This window comes from Hesperophylax consimilis, unplaced genomic scaffold (assembly GCF_061612785.1).
Source record: "Hesperophylax consimilis isolate HC1 unplaced genomic scaffold, BYU_Hcon_1.0 scaffold_34, whole genome shotgun sequence".
Classification (NCBI taxonomy): Eukaryota; Metazoa; Arthropoda; class Insecta; order Trichoptera; family Limnephilidae; genus Hesperophylax; species Hesperophylax consimilis.
In genome coordinates this window covers 1,948,493-1,975,871 of record NW_028301264.1, presented here as the reverse complement: position 1 = coordinate 1,975,871, position 27,379 = coordinate 1,948,493, and the positions used below count along the sequence as shown (strand labels likewise).

Below are 27,379 nucleotides of genomic sequence, written 5' to 3'. Positions count from 1 at the left end.
GAAATAGTATATAAAACACGAAAATAACACGCACTTTAGTAATATATAACTAATACATATATATAACAAAATATATTTAAATTAATAAAGTATATAGTAAAGTCAATAACTAAAAGTTTTGTAACACAGTAAAATGTTAAAAAATACGCGCAATCGGCACAATACGGTCACTCGTGGATACAGTAAAATTGAATTTGCTAGACGAAACACAAGAAATCAAATAAAAAATTGATTTCTGAAGTGAACAAATTAATTTGAATTTTTCGTAATAATTCAATATTACAGCAGAACACAGAATGTTATCGGCGCAGATTCCACAGATCAACTCGGCGCGCGCAAGCGCAGATAACATACTAGTACTAACGCCATCCGTTGACAAAATTGTGAACTAAAGCACTCAAAGGCGCGAAGAGGCGCACTTGATTATGGATCTTTTTTTATGAAATACAATTTTATTTTTGAGAAATACTTGTAGATGTCAGCATCGTGATAGTTCTACGAATGTCCAAGCGAGCAAGAAATACATTTATGACGAAAGAGCGCTGGAATATCGGCCGTCAAAGTTTCCGTATCAACTGTTGATACGGCCGCGTGTGAGTATAGACTTTTTGCCGTAACAACAGTTGATACGGCCGCATGCAAAAGATTAAGGCTCGATAAGGCGGCAGGCCCAGACGGAATACCCCCTAATACAATTGCTTATATGTCAAAAAGCATAAGTCATCCACTGAGTTATATATATTATAATCTAAGCATTTCTACTGGTTGTTTCCCCCATTCCTGGAAACTCACGCGTGTGAGCCCAATTTTCAAAGCTGGAGACAAGGCTGATATTAAGAATTACAGACCTGTTGCCATTCTGTCAACTATACCCAAAATATTTGAAATGATTATTTATAAGAAATTACATCACCAAATTATGCCGTTTCTAGGAGAAAACCAACACGGTTTCATGCCAAGAAAATCCACGGTATCAAATTTGTTAACATTTTCGCGATTGGTGGCCATCAGACTGGACTCAAGACACCAAACCGATGTAGTGTATACGGATTTTGCCAAGGCTTTTGATCGAGTTGATCATGATATTTTATTACTTAAAATGTTTAAACTTGACTTCGATCAACTGACACTTATCTTCTTCGCGTCATATCTAAAATCCAGAAGACAATATGTATCAATAAATGGACAGGAATCTAAACAATTGCCCGCCTTGTCAGGTATTCCCCAAGGGTCAAACCTTGGTCCTCTGTTGTTCCTAATACTTAACCCTTTACAACCGGATTCGAACGAGCGTGAGTTAGTCGTTAAAATTTTTTTAACGAAAATTGAATCTGTTTTTGGGAGCGGACCCGGTGTCGATCGATCGTGCGGGAACTGCTCTAGCCGTGTAAAGTTAGATGAACGTGTTTGAACTAGTCAGTAGTTCGAGAAATACGCACAAAGATGGCCGTGTTTTTTGACCCAGCAGTTAGCAAAGGTATGTTGATATTTTAGTATTTATTTGTTGATAAATTTGTAATATTGTGTATTATTTTAGAGCCTAAGATGTTAAGTAACAGTTTAAATGCACTTTTGTGTAGTTTTGTTTCGTTAACTAATAGTTATTATACTTTTAATCTCTAACAGCACGATCGTAACATTCCGGGTTATGGTCACATTTTTAAGTGATTTATCTACAAATATTTTATTTTAACCACTGGAACGATTTCGGTCGAAAAATCGACCACTTTTATTTTTCTGCGATTGATATCGGTCCAAAAATGGACCGATTTTTCTACCATTCGTAAAATATTTATTGTAATTATTTAAAACGTTTATATGGCCAGCTACTTGTTTTATCGAATAGCTGATAATATATTCTCTTTGTCTATGAACTTATCCGTTGTCTTTGAAGTGTTATTTAACGAGTTTTCGCGGTTTTTTTATGGCGTCCTGTCAAAAACATAATAATAAATTTTGAACATTCACGAAATTTTGGACTCTTCCTAAAATGCCGTAAGTAATTAATTTATTGGGTTTTTAACGCATAATTATATATCTGTGTAATCATGATTGACTTATCTATCTTTGAAATGCGTTTTTAATTCGTTTGTTTGTATTATATTGTTTTGGTTGAAGTTTTTGTGTAAGATTACGTCAACTGAAGACGTCATCTGTTTTTGATTTACAATAATGTCTTAAATACTGCACTCGCGCATTTGAAATATAGATATTCCATCACAGTGATTCAAAACAAAGAGATATAGGTATATAAGTTTTATTTGAATTGGTTCATTATTAATACAGATATTTGCTAACCAATTATTTTAAGTCATATGTCAAAAAGACTCTTTTTCACATGTAAAATGGTGTAAAGCCTTCGTCACACAATAAAAATTTAGTAATTTAGTTGTATAATTAATTAATTTGTTTACTTTTACCAAATTTGTGCAGAAACGGCTGTCGTCCAGGGAAAGGGATCACTCCACGACCCAATAATTATTTTCAAATTTTATATTAGTGCAATATTTAACAAAATTTAAACATTTTACATTACTTACATTAAGTGTTTTCAATTTAAAATATATAGAGTGGTGCTGACTGCAAGAGGAGGCAGAGGAAGAGGGAGAGGTGGGGTACGAGCTGGTGCCGGACTACCTGCACGTGGACGTCAACGCAGAGCTGCAATTGCAGCCTCGTCTGGAGTGTTAGTATTTTTTAATGTTTTTTTATGAAAGTACTTTGCTGTGGCCGTTGAACTCATCATATATTTGTATTTATTTAAACAGCGACCCTGCTTTGCTACTGGTGCGAGAGGATCGCGTCAAGGCCCTAAAGGCTGTTAGGGCCCTGCCTGCTTCCTTCCGGCTAGAGCTGGAAAGCCGAAAATTCAAGAAGCAGGCGGCGCGCATTTTGCTCCCTACCGCACCTCCAAGAAAAACTAAACAAAAGTAAGTAATCGTATTTAGATGCTTGATACAATATTATTGTTTTTTCCTGACAGCGTTCCACTCTTACAGTGAGAGTTGGTAAGATCAGCGCTCTGTGCATTTGGCACATTCAGTGCATATTTTAAAGAGTTCTAATTTTATTGTTTATTTACATACTGTACTTACTTTTTCACATGTGAATGAGAACAATTTATATGATTTATGTAAATGTTTTCAGAATTCCATCTCCGGAGAGAACAACGTGTCCCTTTTCACAAGGGACGCCTTCACCGTTGCCACGACCCGTACCACCACCGTGGATGTCCACTCCCGCACAGACCCAATCAACGGCTCCCAATGCACCAATTATGCCTATCCGTGCAGCATCTCCCGAGCCATTACCTGGGACATCGCGGAGTGGGGAACTCTTCTCTCCGGAGGCCGGCTATCACAGCGAGCTGTGGGTGGATGTGCCATTCTACGAAGAATTGTCGGCGTTTGGGAACGGTGAGTTTATTTTTTGAAATGTCATACCAGGGGCTCAATATAAAATCAATTATCTATATTTTATATTGATATCCCTAGCACAGTTTCACTGTTGGTATATTGGCAGGAAATAAGCATAGTACTTAAAAATTCCACATAACAAACATACAAAATGTATTGTTGTTATGACGTGGATGCATCATTACACATCTTTTTTTTCTGTAACGGGTATTGCAGAGTGAGAAATAAGACATGCCGAACTTCTTTGCGAGGATTACATTGACGTAGAATACAACGAGCGAATCCAACTCCAACTCCCAGAAGTTTGACGGTTGTTTTAGCAGTTACGTCGTTGCCGGAAATAGCGATTGGTGAGTTTTCTATTAAATGTTGGCGTCTATGTGTGGCTGCTCAGAGAAACTCCGTTTTTGAAGGATTTAGCTTAAGTTTATTTGAGGACATCCAGAGATTGATTGCTTCTAAACACTCAGCTGTGCGAATTTTTAGGCCGTCGATCTCATTTGGTGAGCAGTAAAAGTATATTTGCTGATCGTCAGCATAACAGTGAGATAAAAGACCAAATGACTCGATAATTTTTGCGACGTCATTTGTAAAAAGAATGAAGAGAAGTGGACCCAAAACGGATCCCTGGGGTACCCCTGAAGAGAGTTTTGTGAAGTTGGACTGTTTATTTCCAACCTTTACTGCTTGCGAGCGATTGGATAGATAGGATTCTAGCCAATATTTGATGTTAGAATGTAAACCAAACGTTACTTCTAGTCTCTTAATGAGAAAGTCGTGGTCAATGGTATCAAATGCAGCGCTCATATCCAAAAGTGAAATAAGTGCTAACTTACCTGACTCTATGGCAAGGGTTATATCTGACAGGACACGAAGTAATCCGGTTTCTGTTGAGTGGAACCTCCTATATGCAGATTGACGATTGGTGATTAATTTATTCAGATTTAAGTGGGAGATTATTTGAGAAGCCACAATTTTTTCTAGGAGTTTAGCTACGAAAGGCAGATTTGATACAGGTCGATAATTACCCAGGTTGTCAGCATCAAGTTGTGGTTTTTTAATAATTGGAGTAACTACAGCAGACTTAAGTGGCTCCGGGAAGTCACCTGTGCTTAGGGACTTATTAAACACGTGAACTAGGAAAGGGGATAACACGCTGCAACATTTCTTGAGAAGCCACGTTGGGATAGGGTCAAGAGTACATTGTTTGTTTGGCGAACTAAGGATCAACTTTCCTACTTCTTCCAGCGTTGTAGGTTCAAAAGATGACAGTATCCTTGTGGAATTGGCTGTAAATCTCGGCGGAGGGGCAGAAGATGTGGAGGCGCGTATGGTTTCTATTTTTTCACAGAAAAACTTAGAGAAGGCCTGCGGTGTAATTTCTGTAGCAGTTGGAACAGTATTACCAGCGATGATAGTTTTGACCGAGTTCCAGAGACGTCGTGGATTTTTCCGCTCAGAGTCAATTTTATTGATCCAATAATCTGATCTTTTGGCACTTATTCTGCTTCTGTACTCGTTTTGTGCATTTATCCACTCATCTCGTGTAGTAACATCGGGGTTTCTTCTGTATGACCTCTCTAGTTTCCTCATTCGCCTTTTCTGGCTTCGGCACTCTTCGTCGAACCAGCCGTCAGACTTCCGAACTTTCCGCGTTTTCGAGGTGGTTGGAGCATATTTTATTAATAAATTTGAAAGAGTGGTGTTATACTCCTCGATGAGATCTGTCGTCGTCTTAATTTCCCAGTTGCTTTCTTTGCATAGAGAAGAATTTTTGAGATCTTCAAGGAAATTTTCGAAATTAAATTTACGCCATTCCCTCGATTCTATTGTTTTATATGACACTTTTGGCGGGTTGAAATGAATTTCGGTGCGGACAAGTCGATGATCTGATAAGCCTATATCACAGACTTTAGCGATCAGTGGTGGGCTATTACACATGGATACAAAAATGTCTATAATTCCACCAGCATCATGAGTTGGTTCGTTGACCCATTGCCGGAGTCCAAAACTATCCAGTAAGTCGATGAATTTGATAGCGTTGGGTGATGTCTCGCGCTCGAGGTGAATATTTATATCACCCGTGATGATGAGAGTTTCGGAAAGACCTACTGCCCATTCCAAAAAACACAAAAACTCCTTAAAAAATTCTACACATATCGTTTTCGAACCGGGTCGGTACAGTGTTAATAGTATAAATGACGATCCCGCAGAAGAAACACGGCAGCCAATGTACTCAAATGTACTGAATGTGCCATTTTCGACCCTGGTAAGCCGCAGTCCTTGTCGGGCTATTATCACGACACCCCCATGATTTACATGTGATATATTATTAGAGTGTTCCGTAGCTCTGGGTCGAGCCTGCTCCAGAACGACATACCCAAGAGCTTGAAGTCTTTTGATTGAATAAGATTCACTGTTTTCATGCCAGCTTTCTGTGATGGTGAGTATGTGGAGTTTTTGATCTTTAAAAACATCATCCACCTCCTCTAACTTGTTGTTCAGAGAACGTGCGTTCCAGGAATCCACCGCAAGCCGTCTGCTTCTAAAATTCACATGCCGTTCTGATCGAATTTTATTCAAGTTCAGATTGTCACATTTATCAGAATCGCATAAGGCTTCAGAAGCTAGGATGCTCCGTTTGTCAGTTGGTATGACCACTTGAATACCCTGTTCTGATAGAGAGTTAATATTATTAGAGTTATTGTTAGTTTTAAAGTCTTGTTCCTTCCTGCATAGATATTTTTTCCTGTTTTGTCCTCCACGACAACCCCGGTACCTAGCTTTCACATTTGGGTCACGCACAAGGTTGTACAAGTTTACTTTTGCGGCAACCAGAGGGTCCAACAATACACGTTTATTTTTAAAACTTAATAGTGTTGCCCGATTATACACAATAGTAGTGTTTATATTATGCATTGCATAACAAAGTAAACATCGTAAATCACTGCACTACAAACTGAACACTTGGGATTAGTTGCTGGGTCCAGCCACGTGCGGTATGCACATGTGTCCAGTTGACCATCGGATGGAAGCGGATTGTGTTTTAAGAAACGAGAGTTTTTAAAATAATATACGAGTTATTTTATTAAAAGTTCAATTAAGCTAGAAACTGCGATATTAAAATTATTTTGATTATGTACACTTAACCTAAAAATGATTACGGTTATTTTTAGATATTTACACAATTTAACAAACAAGGACTTCCCAATATTTTCAAAATATTTCTAGGAGCGATAGAAAAAAGCAGCCGGCAAGCTTCGAGAGCGCCAGAAGATGATATATTATTATGTATTGATTTTCTTAAATTATGAATAAACCAATAAACTGAATACATTTTTATTATGACAAAGTGTGTAAACAATGTTTAAATCAATATACTGCTCTTTCATTGTAACCATACAACTGTAGTATTGATTTAAAAGGATATTAGGGCTTAATAAATAAATCAATTATTAATTTTTCGGAATAACTTTATTGAGTAAAACCTCAAATTGTAATATTTAAATATTGAAGACAATATTAGTGATTTTTAAACGAAAATCTGAAACAGAAAAATCAGAAAAGGAAACGGATGTGACCGTTTCCTTTTCTGATTTTTCTGTTTCAGATTTTCGTTTAAAAATCACTAATATTGTCTTCAATATTTAAATCAATTATTGGTTCCATCAATTATTTTCCCCTCACCCATTTTTTTTCGATACCTTGTAACGGAGAAAACTACAAACCCCGGACTGAGATCGATTCTTCAAGATATCGATCGATGAGAGACATCTTTATTGCTACCCGTGAGCTGCGCAGCACATTGCGCAGAGAAGAGGAGAATCATTCATTTCTCCAGCGAGTCAGATTTTGGGAGCGGAGCAGACTACTTGTGACTTGCGGAACCATCGGCGACCAGTACCACAACATGGCGGGTTGGAAGAAACTTTCACGTAAATCATCATTTAACTTTAGATAGTTTTTCGGGTTATCTTTATCCTTTTAAATCTTTTTATTTCTAGAAGAAATAAATGGCGCACTTTATATAATTAACCTCTTAACTTTTATGATGACTTTCATTTATAAAATTCAACATGCAGATGCTCTTCGAGTCCTGCACACGGCCCTGAGAATCCTTTAGTTTAAAAAATAGAGTCTCCTTTGCTACCTAATTTATTTAATTAACCTTATATTGTACTAGCTTCCATTCTGAATAAACGATTATTTGTTAAACTCATCCTTCTTTAATTTACAGTTGATTGAATATGTTTTTATTTCAGAATACACAGAATCCATATTTGATTTACATTTTTATTAGTGTTGCTCTTGGGCATAACTAATCATGGATCTTTCATTATAAATTGTTACAACCTTTGCGTTTAGATATAAAATTATCACTATGATTTTATTTGCATTCTACGGTCATACAAAGGTTTGATATATGTATATACAAATTTATCATCATTTTACATATTCCGATTTACTCTATGTAGATTGACCTTAAGGTAGCTGTCAGAAGTGATTTTTCGTCAAATATTGGTGAATTTCATCAACTTTCAAAGTATCCCCCTGAAATATTGGCAATGTTTATATCTATGATATATATCTCATTTTAAGCCTTATTTCCTCGTTTTGCACGTTATATAAAACATGGTTACAAATCTCCAGTTCAAATTTACAATTATTTAAAAAGTAGCACCATGATTTTGACATCGTGAAATAGGCTCTCTGTATAATTCATCAAATGAATAAAATAAAGCCAACACGGCGACTATGCTTATTAATAATTGTAGACAGTTAATGTATCTTCCTAACGTTATACCAGATTTTGTGGTAAATTTATTATATAGTATAATACAGTGATTTCAATTTTGACACGTCACGCACTCAAATTTTAAAAAATTATTTTCTAACCAAACTTTTGAAGAGAGCATAACGTACAAAAAATTATTTTTCTATTACATTCTTGCATTTGTGGTTATCAAACAGGCCATAGAGAACATAAAAACGTAGAAAATATTCTATAAAGATATTTAAAACTGCCACTGGCGGCAATTTCAAATCACAAAAACGCTAATTTCGCGCATTTATAAAGTTTAAGATTTTTTAATAATTTATCTATCAATTCTAAAAATATAGAATAATTATTAAAATATAGGTGAATTCATTGGCTGTATAGCACTACAATCAGCTTTATGTCTTCGTATTAAAATTCGGAGGTTTGATTTTTTTAATGTTGGCGGAAAATATTCAAATTCGTCGCCAAAAAACCGCGAGCAATCGGAGAAAAAAGTTTTTTGACGCGCGATCGTTCGAGTGGTTAAGATGCTCATTTTTCAACCACCTAATCTGTATTTTTGTTTACTTTAAGGAATCACCATAAATGAGTATAATGTTTTGGAGATTCTGGGTGATGGAGACGAGTCGGAAATTGAAGATCTGGGCAATGATGATGAAGGGTTTGAGGCAGAGTGTGTTGACCTGTTTACGGATCTACAGGAACCCATGGAAATGACGATAATCCCCCTCCTCCTCCCACTATATCAAGATCGAAGAAGCCAAGGCAGAGAAGAGTCGAGAAGAAGTCGAGACGAAAGCGTACTTGGAAGCAAATACCATTCACAGATAAATCCCATGACTTCCCTGAGCTACCGAAGAACACTGTGCGCACTTCTATGGAATATTTTATGGACTATTTCGACATTTTTTTTGAAAACGCTAGTACATGTTCTAACTTGTACCATCTAAGAAAAACTGGCCGAGAACTAAACACAAACCCACCGGAGATGTCAAAAATGATTGGCATACATATCATTATGGGGTGTATACCTTATCCACAACTGCCAATGTACTGGCGTGCTAATATGAAACTCCTGATGATCTCTGAAGTGATGCGATGCGATCGTTTCCTGACTTTACGCAACGCTTTTCATGTGGTTGAGACTGATGCCGCTCCACCGGAAGAAGCCCAAAACCCGCTATGGAAAGTTCAACCGGTAATAACAAGGGTTCAAAACGCATGTGCCAAGCTTGAAAGAGTTCCAGGTTATTATTCCATTGACGAGCAAATGATCCCGTTTACTGGACGATGTAAACTTCGCCAGGTGGTGAAGAACAAGCCTCGCCCTGTAGGATTAAAGAATTTTGTTCTCACAACAAGTGGTGGCCTCATGCTTGATTTTGCCATATATCAGGGAGCCAAGAGTACTTTTGGAGACACACCACTTGGCCTTGGTCCATCGGTAATTCTACACTTTGTGACGAATCAAATTTCGTCACAAATAAATATGAACGTTAAACTGAGTATGTCCCGCATTGTGCACCCAAAGACAAAGAAAGTGTTGACAGACGGGGGTTGTAAAGAAAGAAGTGAGTAGTGCGGGGTAGGGCGACGCGGTGTAGGGCGACAGGCCCTACGAGAGGAACTAGGACAGTATATAGGGAGACAGGAGAGAGACGAGCTAGTTAGGAAGAGGTTCCTAAGAAACAAAGAAAGTGAGTTGTACAAAGTGGACAATCTATATCGCCGGTTAAACTAAAAAGTGAAGTGGACATTACTAAAAGAGGATAATAAACGAACATATTGTAAAGTGCTGTTGCGATTTAAAGTGTCAACCAAACATTGCAAAACTAACAGTTCAACGGATAGTGCTGCAAAGTGCCGATGTATCTTGTGAACATTAAATAGTGATAAATCAAAAATATAAACACTGCGTGCCACCCACTGCCCACCGCCACAACCCCATTGTTGCATTCGGACGACACCGCGCCTGGAAACGCCCCCGCGGAACGCATAAGATTCTACGAAGTTAGTTGTATACGATCCATATGACAATTAGTTAAGATTTAGATGTAAGTAGACATAAGCATAATTTAGATTTAGTATTAAGATTTGAAAAAACCTAATTAAAATCGAGACTTATAATTATTACATGTTCTTAATTAAATTCACCTCCCTAGTCCACACCCAAGCAACCCGAATTGGTGAGAAGGCAGAGTATACGGCTGAAGAGGTAAGTATAAAACAGCAATATATTTAACTATGATTCTGAGCTAGATGCCGGAGGAGATGTTAACGTGAATTGTCACAACTTGGCTAAAAGTGTACCCCCCGGCAGCTGTCTTTACTTTGATCGCTATTTTACGACAGTTCCATTGATCAAACAATTACACGCACAGAAACTACACGGCACTGGGACTATTATGCTAAATAGATTAGCTGAAAGAGTCAACATTAAATTTAAAAATGACAGAGCCATGCTTCGAGGAGAAAGCCAGCAGTTTGCCAGTGCAGAAACTGTACTTGTTAAATGGAAAGATAATAAATCAGTTCTGATGGTATCAAATTGCACTGGTACTGAAAATAAGACATCAGTCAAAAGATGGGACAAAAGTTCAAGGTCTTACACTGACATTTCAGCTCCAAAAATAGTGCAGAATTACAATATGCACATGGGAGAAGTGGACGTTTTGGACCAGCTAATGGAATACTATCGTACCTTCATTAAAACGAAAAAATGGACACTGAAAGTTCTAATCCATTTCGTAGACTTGGCTCTGGTAAATGCTTGGGAGACTCTATAAAAATGAAAAAGTTTTACCTTACAATAAAACTTATATTATGTACTTAGCTTTATTTAAAACCTATAAAGTGAGATAAACATTACCATTTTGCAGCCAAATCGACGTTTCTTACCAAGTTCGTGTGTAATTCTTAGTTTAAATCTCCCGCCAATGTCACCTGCTAGTTCCTAATGCATCCTTCAGGCGGCGCCAGTAGTGGGGACGCCACCAATGATGCTTTAATTTCATGTTTCATTAGCATTTATTTTGCGAAGGTCAAACACGTTTGGTTTGTTTACAAACATCAAATACCTTAAAATAACCTGTTTTTCAGTATTTGCGCAAAATTTACATTTTTTTTTCGAGGTTATTAACAGTGTGACTGTTCGAACTCCGTAAAATTGCGATTTATTAGAGTTTCGTGTGTTTTTGTTTAGTGTTTTTTTGTGGTTTCTTTGTGGTTTCTTTGTGGTTTCTTTGTGTTTTCTTGATTATGTCGGATTCCGAACGTTCCGAGAGCGGGGAAGCCGAATTTTCGAGGGCGGAAGTCATGAAGGTGATCCACACGGACACGCGGGGCAAGCGTTCGAGGGTCTGCGCGGAAGACAAAGCCAAGAGGCAGAGGGTTTGTGAATTAGCTCCCGCCGACCCTCGAATTGACCTGTTAACACAGCAGATGTCCCAGATGCAGGAAATGTTGCGTCTGCTGCTAGAGAAGCGTTCGGAGGCTCCCGTCCGTGGCGCCTTGGACGACGATGACGATGACGAGGACAGCATCTCCCTGGACACCCCTGCGTCGCTTCGGGAGGAATTGGCAGGAGATTTGGGAATGGGACTCATCCATCCGAATAAGCCGTCTCGCGACTTGGATCTCGGGGAGTGGACAACTGACCTAAAGCAGCCGAAGATACCATCGGCCGACCCAGGGAGGGTGAGAAAAGTGGAGCTCCTTCAGCATCTGGGGACGGCCAACTGGAACAATGTCCGCTACCTCGAGATCCAGAAGTCGTATGCCGCAACCCCTCTCTTCTCAATGTTGGCATTAAACCCTGAATTGAAGCGCCTAGCTCAGGAGGAATCGGCCAGTACGTCAACGGACTCCTTCTGCGGCTCCCTGACCAATGCTCTTTTCCCTGCAGGCTGATCTCCTGAAGGCCTCCCTGCAGGAGCTGGTCAACTGGAGTGCGGAACCGGGCACGAAGCTGAGCACTTCCACTCTTTTCGAGAAGGTGCAGTCTCTCTTCGCGGCGGGGTCTGAGTCCCAGAAGGTGTCCAAAGACATCATGCAGATGGTCTGCGGAAAACGGGCTAGCCACATTGAGTATCGACGAGAGGGGGCATTGCGAGGCATCAGCGACGGATACGTCCGAGATGCCTTACGGAAGATTCCGCCCACATCGGAATATCTCTTTGACCCGAACCTCCTGTCGGCCCAGCTGGATAAGTTGGGGGGAGTGAAGAAGTGCCTCGCTCTTCAGCCTAGCACGTCGCGACCAGCTCCTCCCGTTAAACCTGTGACTGTGCAGAACTCGCAGCCCTTTCATCCTAGAGTACAGCAGGGGAGAACCATCGCGAGAAGGGAGCACCCTGAGAGTCGAGGTCCAGAACCAGCCCGTAGGGCCGCTAAAGCTTTCCCTCCCCGAGGTAGGTTCCGGCCCAAGGAAAGAGCAGGGAAGCCAGACCGTAAGAGGTTTTAACAGCGGGCCCTCTTTTCAAGGGGGTCAGTTGCGCTCATTCGCAGGTAGGTGGAGGAACCTAGAACCTAGAACCTGGAACGCTTACAACTGCTGTCAAACTTTGCTCTTCCAATATTTTTTTTAATAAAATAATATATTGCGATCATTTTAAATAAGTTATAATTTAAAAAAAATTTATTACATTATACTATAATAATGACAACGCGATCAAACTCTAAGCCTGCCAGCAATCCGGAACTTTTGCAATTACTGGACAACAAGTTTGAAGACTTCAAAATTCATTTCCTAGAGAAAATCTTTAAGGAATTTAAAAACACTATAGTCGAAGTCATAAAAAATGAATTCAAGGAGGAAATTAACGAGCTTAAAAAGAAAGTGTTCCATTTGGAAAAACAAATTGAAAGCAACGACCAATTTAATCGTTCAAATAACGTCATTATAAGTGGGATCCCCGAAACCAAAAACGAAAATGTGTACGACATTCTCTCCAAAATTAGTGCTACCGCTGGTTGCAATATCACCCGACAAGAAGTGGATTTCGCCAGCAGAATTGCTCCCAGAAAAAATCATGATGCAAATAATGGTAAACCAAGGAACATTATCGTCAAATTAACACGCAGGTACCTCAAGGATGAACTTATAGCTGCAATAAGGAAGAGGAAAGGGATGCTCGCTTCTGAATTACAGCTCCCTGGTGCCGGTAAAATATACATCAACGACCATCTAACCCCAAAAAACCAACATCTGCTGAAACAATGTCGCGACATAAAAATAGCCGGTAAAATTCGCTATTGTTGGGTAAGAAACTGCAAAATATTTACTCGTATAAGCGATTCAACCCCCATAATCCTAATTGCTGACCAAGAGGATGTCAACAGGCTATCAACATTGAAGTCAACACAAGATGCACATTCTACCAGATCAACCGGCCCTTTAGGAAATATATAAATCTAACATTATTTAATTACTGTACAAAGTCACTAAAAAACACGATTCACACGATCTGTCACTACTCTCATGAATTATTACAACCTGCTAAGTACAAAAAACTATTACACATCATTGCAAGTAATTGTGCTATTACGACACAAATGTTATGTTTACAATCAATTAACCTAATCATAAATGAACTTCTTAACCTAGTTCTGTCAATATCTGATACCATAGACAAAATCACTTACCACAAACAAACAAAATATTCTCATGTTCAAAATTGCCCCCTTTCAAAGCATAATTACTTAATAACACATAAATTATTTTCACATCAATTTTACAAAAATACATATTTAGTAATGCTTAATTATATACTTTCAAAATGCATTCTAGCAAAACGGCAATAACATTTTACTATCAAAATGTACCTGGTTTAAAAAGCAAATTAAATGATTTGCACTGCGAAGTGCTCAGTTGCAATTATGATTTAATTTGTCTTACAGAAACATGGTTAGACTCCTCAATCTATGACCATGAAATAGTAGATGATCGATATAATATTTACAGACGAGATAGGGACACATCGAGTTCTTTTAAAAAATCAGGTGGTGGAGTTCTAATAGCCATAAAAAAAGAAATGACATCTATCACAGTCCCAACACACAACTCAAAATTTACAGAAGATTTATGGATTAAATTTAAATTGTATGAAACATCTAGGCAAACCATCAACTTATGTTTGGCGTATTTGCCTCCAGATATTCCAATCGAAAATCTCAGAGATTTTTTCGAAAAGTGTCAAACAACATATAATAATTTATCATCAGAGGATGTAACAATAATAATGGGCGATTTTAATGTACCATCTATTCAATGCCCACTAAATGTCAATGAAATTCACACCAGACCAGTCATATATAATAGCCAAAAATCAATATCCCTACTAGAATTTCAAAATTTGACTGGACTTAATCAGTTCAATCACGTCTCTAATAATATAGATCGAATTTTAGATTTAGTGTTTTCCAACCATCACCTTGAAATTCAAATTGCTTCACATGTGCTATCTAAAGTTGACTCCTATCATCCTCCCATTGAATTCGAGTTTCTAATGTCTAAATACAGACTCCTACCCACCAACCCAGATCACATCAAATATAACTTCAATAAAACGGACTACACTAAATGCAATGAAATGCTATCACTAAATAACTGGAACGATCTTAATACTCTGAATTGTAATGACTCCCTACTACATTTTTATAACCTATTATGGCTATCAATTGAAAAACATACTCCGCGCTTAAGAAACAGCAACAAAAGGTTTCCAATTTGGTTCAGCAGTGCTTTGATCCACCAACTCAGAGAAAAAGAAAAGTTTAGAAAAAAGTGGAAAAAATACAAAAATCAATGTGACTATTAGAGGTGGGCAAAATTGATTGAATTAATTCAATGAATTAATTCAATCTTGTAACACACTCAATCTGATTCTCATTTTCAAAAAGAATTGAATCTTCATTCCTTATCGTCAGCATTTTTTGTATATATTTTAAAGTTAAATTATTTCATGATAATAAAGTAATAATTAATAATGATGTGCAGTTTAAATATTACAGTGTTTCATAGAAATCTTATTAAATATTATTACGGTACCTACTGTGGCGGCGCGCCAAACTGTACTGTGCCCTGTCGCACTAAATCACGTATCTAGTATATCCCGCGTCCCGCGCCGTAATCCAAAAGACTCTCGTCATCGAGTCCCCAGTCAAGGAATTGATGAATTTATTTCTTATTCCGTTGTGACGTCACGCGTCGTAGACCAAATCTTATGTCCCATGTACCGAGTCTGTCCGGACAAACGCTCAATCCCAGTCTCAGGGAATAAGTGAAACCGAACAGAGACAGTGACACAGAGAGATTCGAGACAGAGTTCCCAATTCCCAATTCCCAATTCTCTTTCCTTACTAAGGTCCGTCCGCACCGTCTGCAGAACGCAAGTCATTAATGTCACAGCAAGACACAAAACACTTACTAGGCAGAAGTTCCCAATTCATTGCACTATGCCAGCTGTCAATCGGTTCGTCGTTAGTCCCCGCGTGGCTGAACCTTCGATTTAGTACCTAGTCAGGTGAAAACTTTCTACTTCGGAATCTCAATCCTAGTAAAAAAGCGAAAGTATCTCCTGTATTTTTCTCCCTTCCACATCCGAAAATTATGCAATAATTATGAAACAAAACGATGTTTACGTTATTGTTCTTAAAAGTATGTTTTTGTATGTACCTTCCTACTTGTAGACGTAAAACGAGATCAGTTGGCTGTCGAATTGTGTGTGATAATCACAAGTAATTTGTTTTGATTTCTGCATTTTTGTACTGAATTGTATATCACCCAATTTCAGTCTTTCAATCAGTTTTTATTTGGCGCATGGATTTAACATTACCATTGAGGTAAGTACCTACAAACATTAAAATAAATAAATATAATATATATTTGGTTGAAGCTTATTCCAGGTGACCGGGTCGATATACAAAAGTGGGATAATAATAATATCGTTCTTATTATTGCTTTAAAAGCGTATCTCATTGCCACTAAATGACTAAAATAATATTTTTTTATGTAAAGGTTATCTTAAGGTACCTATTTTTTGTACTTTTTGTAGTAAATATGTAGATAGTTTTAGGAAGAAAGATAATAATAATTTTTATTCTGGGATTCAGTTTGCCAGCATTATTATACAAAAAAAGAAAAATCGAGTGGGACTTTTTATTTTTGCTATCGTCTAATGATGTTTTACCTTCGTTTTTTAAAGGAAAAAGCAACATATTGAATAGCCAAGATGTCTTCAAGAAAAAGGAGCGAACTTTGGTGTCACTTTTCTGAAGTAGATGGAGGGAAAAAAGCGAAATGCGCGCATTGCTCCACAATTTTGAGCGCTGGAACAGGCTGCATGGGAAATCTTAATAGGCACTTAAAAAATAAACACCCGACTATTCCTGTCCAGGTCCAGCGCCCTGCGTCTACCATGTCCTTCGCGGCACCCATTTCAACGGGACGTGAGCGCTCACCAATAGGTTCAAGAAATCCCCTGGACGAAAATAACATTGCCGCCGAATCTTCTACGACTTCTGTTCCAAGACAGTTGAGACAGCAACCAGGAATAAGTGACTTTTTGGTTACCAAGAAAATTCCAATAAACAAGCGTATTCAAATAGATTTTGCGTTAGTAAAAATGATTGTTACCGAATATCATCCATTACACCTTGTAGAAGAGACCAAATTTATAGAATTTGTTAATACTTTATGCCCGGAATATCATTTACCGAGCAGGAAAACACTAACTTGTACTCTTATACCAAAGATGTACAGTGAAATATACGCAACTGTTCAAGCAAAAATAGCGAAAGCTTCGGGTGTTTGTCTTACCACCGATGCGTGGACCTCCATAAATAATCAAGGCTTTCTAGCTTTAACTGCTCACTACGTTGATGAAAATGCCAAGTTAGCATCAAATCTTTTGGGCATAGTAGATTTTAATGAAAGGCATACCGCTGAAAATTTAAGCTCCCTGCTGAAAAGTAAAGTGAATGAGTTTAATTTAGGTTCACGAATAACAGCAATTGTAACCGATAATGCCGCAAACATGATTGCGGCTGTTCGTTTGGGTGGTTGGCGGCACGTTGGTTGTTTTGCCCATTCGATTAATTTGGTTGTGCAGACATCCATTAAAGAAATACAGCCTACTTTAAGTAAAATTAAATCAGTGGTAGAGTATTTTAAACGGAGCTCTCACGCCCTTTCCAAACTTCAAGAAGTACAACGTCAAATGGGACTTCCTCTATTAAAGTTAAAGCAGGATGTCCCGACACGCTGGAATTCTACTTATGATATGTTGTTAAGGGTAGTGAGAGTTAAAGACGCTATTATTTCAACATTGGCTTTAAATCAGAGTCGAATCATAATTAGTCCACGAGAATGGGACATGATTATAAAAACCGTGCCTATTTTAGGAGTATATGAAGAGATAAACCGCGATATGTCCGCAGACACTAAAGTCACATCATCCAAAATAATAACTTATTGTGAGGCGATGGAACGACATGCCAATAGCCAGGTTGTGGACCCCGATTTGTATCCAGAGCTTTTTAATTTAGTTGAAGTTTTGAAAAGTCAAATTAAAAAACGTTTTTGTGATGTTGCTGGTCCAGGCTTAATAGCTGAGGCTACCATTTTGGATCCAAGATTCAAAAAGATCCCATTTAATGATACCACAAAATTAGAAAGGGTCGTCAGTAGTATTAAATCAAAACTCTCCGATTTAATATTCAATTCCGAACAAGTTCGTCCGATACTAATTGAACCTGAACGTCCAGAACCGTCTACTTCCAACACCACGTCAGAGTGTCAGTCAATTTTTTTATGGGCAAAGCACGACGAGAAATTTACAAGCTACCAAACCGAAACTATGTTTAACCCCACAGCTGCTGCAACTATTGAATTTGACCAATATTTACAGGAAGAGCTTCTTCACAGAAATTGCGATCCGCTTGAATGGTGGAATGAAAAGAAATACAAGTTCCCAAATCTGTATATTTTATCAAAAAAGGTTATTTGCCTAATGGCCACCTCAGTACCATGCGAGAGAATATTCTCAAAAGCAGGACTTACTCTCACTGAGAGAAGATCACGTTTAACATCTTCAAAACTAGCCGAAATATTATTTTTAAATTGTAATTTGGAATAACTTTTTTTCTTCAACTTTTAAACTCATGGATACAATTTTAATTTCAGTGCTATATTTTACAAAAGTAATCAGTAATAATACTAATAATGATATGCGTAAATTATGTGGCTTTTCTATGTCTTTTGTGTGTGTAATCGTAATGTTATGTTATGACAATTAGAGTGTCGGTATATTTTTTTTAATTTTAAATTTTGATCTGTTATTGAGTATTCTATTATCTACGTGAAATTTCCTATTATTTGTCCTCTGTCTGTAATATAAAGGCAGCAAGATTTTATAAACATTTTAAAATCCGATGGCTTCATCCTTTGTTGTATTGATATTATTTAGAATAGACACTTGCCTTTCTGGTATATTATTTTTGTTTAATGTTTTTTGTATTTAAAAATGGTTTACGTATTTTTATTTTCAGTATTAGTAATATTTGTTGGTGGTTATTGTTTACGTATACACACATCACGATTTTATTAGTGACTTGTAAAATTACTTTTTTATTTTGTTTGTAAAATAACATATTGATTAAAAAAATTGTAACATGTTTATTTTGTCGTACGACATTTTTTTTTACTAAAGTAACTCCAAAGCTCTCTTCGCCTTATGAACTCTGTGCTATAAAGTGTAAAGCTTACAAATACAGGTTTTCTAAGTAAAGTTTTAAATGTACTTCTGCAATGAACAAAATAAATCGCTATATTTGATATTTTTGTGTGTGTATTTAAAAAAATATTTTCAAAACGAACACATTTCTTTGATTGCGAAAAAATCCTTCATTATTGCTTTCTTTGAGGTTCCTAAATGTGAGCATTCTAGATACAAAACCAAAATGAAGTATCGAATCAAGGAATTAAATGAATGAATTAAATGAATTAGTTCACTTGACCAGGTGAATAAGACTGAATTGATTCATTTTTGTGAATGAATCTGCCCATGTCTAGTGACTATGACAGTTTTTCCATCTTGAGGGCTAGAGTAAAATTATCCATACGTTCCTGCCTTAAAGCCTATGTAGATTCCATAGAAAATTCTCTCCCTAACAGTATCAAAAATCTGTCAACCCTCATTAAATCGAAAAGAGTTTCTAATTCTCTCCCAAAAATCATGCATCTCCACGACAAATCAGCAACAAATGGCAAAGAAACATGCGAACTCTTTTCTACTTACTTCTCTTCTGTATTTAGCTCACCATCTAATTCTAAAAGTGACTCTAAACATTCTTTCCCACTCTATAATTATCCACTATCTCATATCAAAATAACCCTAGACGAGGTCAAGGTGAAGTTGAACACTCTCGATATCAATAAAGGTTCCGGTCCAGATGGTATTCCTCCACTATTCATTCGAAATTGTGCAGATCAACTTGCAGCACCTTTACACAAATTATTTGTCAAAAGTCTGAACGAAGGGGTATTTCCAGATCTGTGGAAAGTTGCCCACGTCATTCCGATCCATAAGTCTGGCAGTAAAAACGATGTAAAGAACTACCGTCCTATCAGCCTTTTATCTTGTTTTGGCAAAATATTTGAGTCCATTGTATATAAAGAAATATTTAATCATGTAACACACATACTTAGCCCTTTTCAACATGGCTTTGTAGCTAAACGATCCACAAACACTAATTTAATCGAGTATATGGAATTTCTGTGTAAATCAATGAATAAAAAAACACAAGTAGATGCCGTATACACCGATTTCAGTAAGGCTTTCGACAAAGTTAGTCACCCTATCTTAATGAATAAACTGGATAAAATCGGCATACACGGAAATCTGCTTCGTTGGTTAGAATCATATTTATCAAATAGAAGTCAATTGGTTACTGTTAACGGTTTTAACTCTTCCCCAATTTTAGTCACGTCGGGCGTTCCACAAGGATCACACCTTGGACCCTTGCTTTTCTTAATCTTCATCAACGATCTTACATGTAAACTCCACTGTAATTTTTCTCTATACGCTGACGACCTCAAGATATATAAAGCAATTAAATCTATGGAAGAGTGTGAACTCTTACAACAAGACCTTAACACATTATCTGCCTGGTGTATTGACAATGAAATGGAATTGAATATAGCTAAGTGCAAAGTTATAAATTTCACCAAGAACACCAACAAAACTCTATACTCATATAGCATATGTGGTCACAATCTGGAAACAGTTGAATCGATCAAAGATTTAGGAATTATATTCGACAACAAACTAACGTTCAACCAACACATAGAATACATTGTAAATAAATCAAATAAAGTACTAGGTTTTATTGTAAGATCAACTAAACTGTTCAAGAACTCTAATAGCCTAATAATTCTATTCAATTCGTTAATCCGCAGTGTTCTTGAGTACGGGTCAACAGTCTGGAATCCACATTACATTACACAAGTATCCAGACTTGAATCTGTCCAAAGAAAATTTACACGGATTTTGTCTTATCGATCAGGTGTCTACCATCTTCTAAATGGGTATGAACAAAGACTTACATATTTCAAATTAGAGAGTTTAGTTAAAAGACGAAATATAAATGACCTCTTAATGCTTTACAAAATTGTGAATAATCGTGTTAATAGTAACTTAGTCAATCAAATCAATTTTTACGCCAGGCCCAAATATACTAGAAATATGAACATATTTTGGACCGAAATTTTTGCCAATAACACTGGATATTTTAATCCTATGTCTAGAATGTCTCGATCATACAATGATCTTGCTAAAATACACACTGTCATAGATATTTTTGCAAATAATATAACGTGTTTCAAGAAATATCTCCACGATTTCTGTACTTAAAAAAAAAGAAAAATAAATAAATAAAAAAATGTTTAGTGGTTTAGAATTTTTTTTAATATGTACTCTTTAAATTTTTCTACTTATTATGTGCTTAAATCTTTGTAATTAAGTTTTAAGTTTTGTATTTAAATACTGTCATTATTTTACATGTTTGCTTATGTGAATGTGCAAATGTGATTGCTGCAGACACATCAGTCTAGGGATATTTATAATTGTACTTTTTTATTTTGTAATCCATTATTAATGTTTTTATAAATATCCTGTTTGTGTCTCGAATAAATAAATAAAAATAAAAAACCTTGGTGCCCCTACTATCATCCTTAAGATGTTAGATGGCTACCGAATTCCATTTTCATCAAAACCTCCACTAAATAATAATATTGAATATTTCGTAGACTTGGCTCTGGTAAATGCTTGGGAGACTCTATAAAAATGATTGCTTTACAAATGGAGTTCCCAGGAACAAGACGATGACATTATTAGAATTTCGCCTGGATGTTGCCGACGGATTGGTAAATAAACCTGAAAAAAGAAGAAGAAGTGTCGAAACAGATGAGGAAGAAGACGAATTGCCAAGTAATAGTAAATACAGGCCAGCAAATCCACCATCTGTAGCTAAGAGATATGATGGATATAATCATCTCCCAGTTTTTGACGAGATAAATGCTCCCAGAGTCTGCCGCCATGAAAATTGCAAAAGCCGTTCCAAAATACGCTGCGAAAAATGCAATGTGTATCTGTGTTTATCTCGAGGGAAGAATTGTTTTTATACTTACCACCAGAAAATATAATATTCAAAACTGTGTAAATTCATGAAAAAATATAAAAAAATATTGTTTTTTAAAATTGAATTGTGTTTATTTGAGAGAAATTATACCGAAATAATGGTATGCGCACGATCGTGCGCATGTCAAATTACTCCTGAACCGCACGATAGTGCGTGTACTTTTTCTAAGTATCTGGTTTCTGGAGATTTTTAAAATTATTTTTCCCTGTCCTAAGGGTTCATAACTAAAAGCTTTATTGGTATGGTGCATTGCTATTCCGATTTTTTTTCCACCGGTTGCAAAGGGTTAAAGACGACATCCAGGTCTGTGTAAAATATAGCAGATGTCTTTTATTTGCGGATGATCTCAAACTTTTGATGGAAATAATATTTTACGAAGACTGCTTAAAAATGCAATCTGACCTTGATGCTATAGCAGAATGGTCAGATAAAAACAAATTAGAATTAAATATAAAAAAATGCGTAACAATGACATATACCCCGCTCTCAGAAGCCCGTAGTTTTTGATTACGCCATTAAAGAGAAAAAATTATGCCGAGTCAATAGCTATAAAGATCTCGGTATCGTCTTTGATCCCAAACTAACATTCTCGGACCACATATCACGACTTACTACAGCATGCTACAAACTCCTGGGGTTTATCACCAGAACATGTAAACAATTTCACGACCCAGATGCAATGATAGCCATGTTTGATGGCGTCATACGAAGTAAGCTGGAGTATGCTAGTGGTGTGTGGACTCCGCACCAAACTAAGTATATTAATATGCTGGAACAAATCCAGAAAAAATTCCTCAGGTATGTCTACATGCGGATGCGTGGAACTTATCCAAGGTTCATGCACCATGTGGACTTACTTGAGGCAACAAATAGATTTAGCTTGGAAACTAGACGTCATGCAAATCTTGCAATACTTAGTTTTAACATAATCCATAACTATATTGATAGCCCGTTCCTTTTGGAATGCTATGGTTTATACGTGCCCGAAAACTTCAGCCGTAGTCGTCGACACGACTTATTCAAAATACCATACGGCAGAACAGATATTCTAGCACAACATATGAAACAGATATTCTATGAACAGATATTCTAGCACAACACTGAACTATACCAAAAAACACTTCATATATATAACTATAGAAAAAACACTTCAGATATATATATATATCAAAAAAATCTTACTTATTTTAAAATTATTAAAATAAAAAAAATAAAAAATTATACTGCATGATATATGTTCATAATTTAATCCATATTTAAGAGCGTTGTTTTCGCGGACGAAATTTCGACTCCCGCAAAAATAATTATTGTCCTGTGTCCCTCTCTAACGGAGCGTGCAGCGGGGAACGGAGAGGGAGTACCTGGCTTTTAGTACGGCTGACGTTGCAAGCGATCAAAAAAAGTTAGATAATATGAGATTAAATAAAAAAGAAATTAAGTTCAATGCTTGAATATTTGCACGAAGTCGGTGAAATGTCCCTTTCGTTTAGTTCATTCCATTAGCAGACACAGACATACAAGGGCTTCCGACCTATTCTTTAATAGTATTGGTATATGCGCATGTACACGTTAGGCACTGACAATATCACGCATTGAACGCCAGTAAAAGAGAAATGCTTTTTTTCTTTTGTGCGTGAATATATTTGCATCAAAACGGGGAATCACCCTTTTGTTTAGTTCATTTAAATTAGCAGATATGTGTATTATTGTAGGAGATACGGAAATTGTACACGTGCATTGTACATGTGGCAGCTGGCCACAGACGAAATTATAATAATAGTAATAATAGGTGTATAAGTTTATAAATTAGATACGTACATAGAATTAACAGCAGTAAATAATATATGAACAGTAAGTAATATAATTGTAGAGAATAGAAATATACACTTACTTAAAATTTGTGTGAGTGCACCGGTAAAGGCCTTACCGTTACTGTTGACATAATCTTTTATTTTTTTAATTTTTATATTACCTTTGAAATTTTTTTGTGAATCACATTTTTTTTTATTTTATCTGGAAGAATGTTATAAAGTCGTGTCGCTGTGTATATAATTCCGAACACGCACTGACTTTATCACTGGGATTTTGTTCGAGATTATTTTTAAGTGTTGTGTAAGAAGAATATTATGTGAACAACAAAATTAAGTAATACAACTATAAATAAAAATAACCATAAAAATAGCAGCACAATAATAAAAAAATAACAGCAAGAATAATAGCATCAAGCATATTTTATTAAAAATGTTCAATGAATCAGTATAATTATTTCCGTCCATTCTAGGCAGTGAGGAATACATTTATGGTAGTTAGTCCCAGATTTTTTATACTGAAAAAAATCCTATTTTATAATCTACACAATACATGTGCACAAGGTGAAAAATAAAAAAAAGTCGGACAGGTAGTAGTTGCATAGTAAGAACAGACTCCAATATAAATAAGCAAATAAATAATTACATAAATATCAGAAAATTATCACACAATCAAAGAGGACCATCGAATGTGTTTAACCTCTAAGAGAGTATGGCCTCACCGTTGGCGTCCGAAATAAAATCTGCTCAAAGGAGTATGGACGCCCATGGTGTGTCGGTGCTTCTAGAAATCATTCTATCGAATTTATTCATAAAAAGGACATGCTAGTGACATCTCTTGACGAATTCCATAAATATGCCGAAGAAATATGTAGATTCCGTCTATTTTTAACGGATCTACAGCGTTTTGAAAATACACGTGGTAATGGCGCGTCAGTTGCGTTGATTGTAAACATTTTATTGACAGTTCGCGAGCGTAAACGACATTTTTACCGATTTTGTTAGAGGTATGTATTTGCATTGTTTTCGTGACACAAACACTTGAATGTTTCTGTGTTTTTATTACGTGTTAAATATGCGTATTATATCGCGAAATTAACAAATAATTTTGTGCGTTTGTGACATTACTGTGAATTGTGGATTTTTTAGTTGGTTTTGTGTATTGTGGGTCCTATTTTCGTGTATTGACGACAAGTTTCTTTTCCGTGAGATATTCTCTAACATTCTGTTTTAGTTTTGGATAATTTTGAGTGTTTTTATATATTATACTTTTCACATTGAAAGGTTGTGTGTTTTGTGGGTCCTATTTTCGTGCATTGACGACACATTTTTTTTCGTGTGATATTCTATAACAGACTTTTTTAGTGTTGGATAATTTTGTGTGTTTATATACTTTTCAAACTTTTCACATTGAATATGTCAACACCTTTGGATGAAGACGAAATTACGGCCGTATTAGCCGAAAGTGATGATGAAGACTTTTTCAATGATATCCAAGATTTACCAGTTCATTCTGATAGCTCTTCCGATGACTCAAATATTTCTGATGATGAAGAAGATGAACCACCATCTTCGAAAAAGCAAAAATTGGATAGTCGAAAATGGGTTCAATCTGATTTTGTACCAACCTTGCATGATTTTGACAGCAGGCATTCAGGTATAAGAGGCGATATAAATTTGGATGAGAACGCAAGCGAACTCGACTTCTTTGAATTGTTCTTTACTAATACCATAGTTCAGTCAATTGTAACGGAAACAAATAAATACGCTTCAACACTGGCTCTCAACGTAAGTCTAAAATCAAAAATGAATAAATGGGTTGACACTACTGTGTCCGAAATAAAGATATTCTTGGCGACACTTTTGCTTATGGGTCTTGTTGGTAAAAACTCATTGAAGAAATATTGGTCAAATAACCCAATAATAGAAACGCCATTCTTCAGAGTGTTATTTTCACAGGATAGATTTCTACTTTTACTGCGGGCTCTGCATTTTGCCGATAACAATGTTCGGACAAATGATAGATTATATAAAATAAGGAATCTTTTGGATCCTTTGAAGAAAATCTACAAACAGACCTTTTACCCATTTCAGAACATATGTATAGATGAAAGCCTCTTATTGTGGAAGGGAAGACTTTCCTTCAAAATATATATACCGTCCAAACGACACCGTTTTGGAATAAAATTATTTGTCTGTTGTGATGTAGAAACAGGTTACGTCTTAGATATCATAGTTTACACTGGATCAGATTCAGACATCATCATGGATCCAAATATTGGAGTGTCTGGGTCAGTTGTAACAACTATGATGAAGGACTATCTTGGAAAAGGCCACAGACTCTTTGTAGACAATTGGTATACAAGCCCAAAATTGTTTGATGTTTTATTTGAAAACAAAACAAACGCTTGTGGAACTGCAAGAGCAAACCGAAAGGAAATGCCTAAGTTCGGAAATGCTAAAATGCAAAGAGGAGATGTAAAAGCATTTCATTCAAATGATCTCTTGGCAGTAAAGTGGCGTGATAAACGAGAAATTATTATGTTGACAAACATACATGAAAATAAAATGACGATCACCGATAAAATTGACTATTCTACCAGGGAAAACAAAATAAAACCAGAAGCTGTGGTAGATTATTCGAAAAACATGGGGGCTGTAGATAAGGTTGATCGAATTCTTGGTTTTGTTGACAGTTCTCGCAAGTCTTTCAAGTGGTATAAGAAAATTTTCTTTCGCCTTTTAGACATAAATGCCCTAAACGCCTTCTTTCTACATCGTCAGAGAACAAACAAAAAACTAAGTTTTAGTGAATTTCGTGAGAATCTTGTAGGTCAGTTGGTAGAAAAATATCACACCGAAAGGCCACCAGCATCTGGAGGAAGACGAGTAACAGATTGTCCTACTCGTCTAACTGAACGACATTTTATCAACCCGCTTCCACAAACAGAGACTCAGGGAAGGAAAACACGAAGGAAGTGCCATGTTTGTAGTCACACAGCCGTTCAGCCAAGGAAAAGAACAGAAACAAGATACATGTGTATTCAATGTAATGTGGCTTTGTGCTTATTTCCCTGTTTTGAGATATATCACACAAAAAAACAGTATTAGATTGTAGTTCTTCAGTGTAAAATGAAAATGTGAAAAATAGTTTTAGATGACATTTTTTAGTTTCTTTTGTGTAAAAAAGTAAGGTGTAAAAAGTTTATCCCATAAAAATTTAAAAAAAATTTAAAAAAAAAATTGTGTAAATAAAACTTTTTTTTTAGTGTAAATAAAACAAGTTCTATAGTGAAAACAACATTCGGATGAGGAAATATGGAAGTACAAAATAAAACTGAAATAAAAATTGGTAAGTAAATTTATGTTCTAGGTTGTACATTTTACGTGAACCGATGGTTGACAAAACATGAATCACATATTTTTTGTTATCGGATTAATTCGGTTATTTTGATATTTCTATATGTATTTCTTTAGCAAAGTTTGATTTTTATAACACATGCTATGAATATAATTTATAAAAAAATCAAATTTTGAAGGTAAAAAAAACTCACTCTACTGAACACTTTTTGCTCTCAGAAACTCACTCCCTTAGAGGTTAAAAGAAATTGCATTTTCGAAGACACAAACTGTTCAAGCAAAATAATACAAGTTTCTTTAAAATATCTTTAAAACAT

At 36.3% G+C, this 27,379-nt stretch overlaps 2 protein-coding genes across 2 annotated transcripts in view; one reads left to right on the top strand and one right to left on the bottom strand.

Moving 5' to 3' along the window:
- LOC149409174 (proto-oncogene tyrosine-protein kinase ROS-like) overlaps positions 1-27,379 on the bottom strand; it is a 264,442-nt gene that overhangs the window by 40,458 nt on the left and 196,605 nt on the right. The window lies entirely within an intron of this gene.
- On the top strand, positions 1,982-10,415 carry LOC149409184 (uncharacterized). The gene is made up of 6 exons (XM_089650081.1): positions 1,982-1,995; positions 2,570-2,686; positions 2,769-2,930; positions 3,148-3,416; positions 8,770-8,996; positions 10,359-10,415. Exons 1-6 carry the CDS (start codon positions 1,991-1,993, stop codon positions 10,413-10,415), a joined length of 837 nt encoding a protein of 278 aa, XP_089506207.1. The 5' UTR covers positions 1,982-1,990.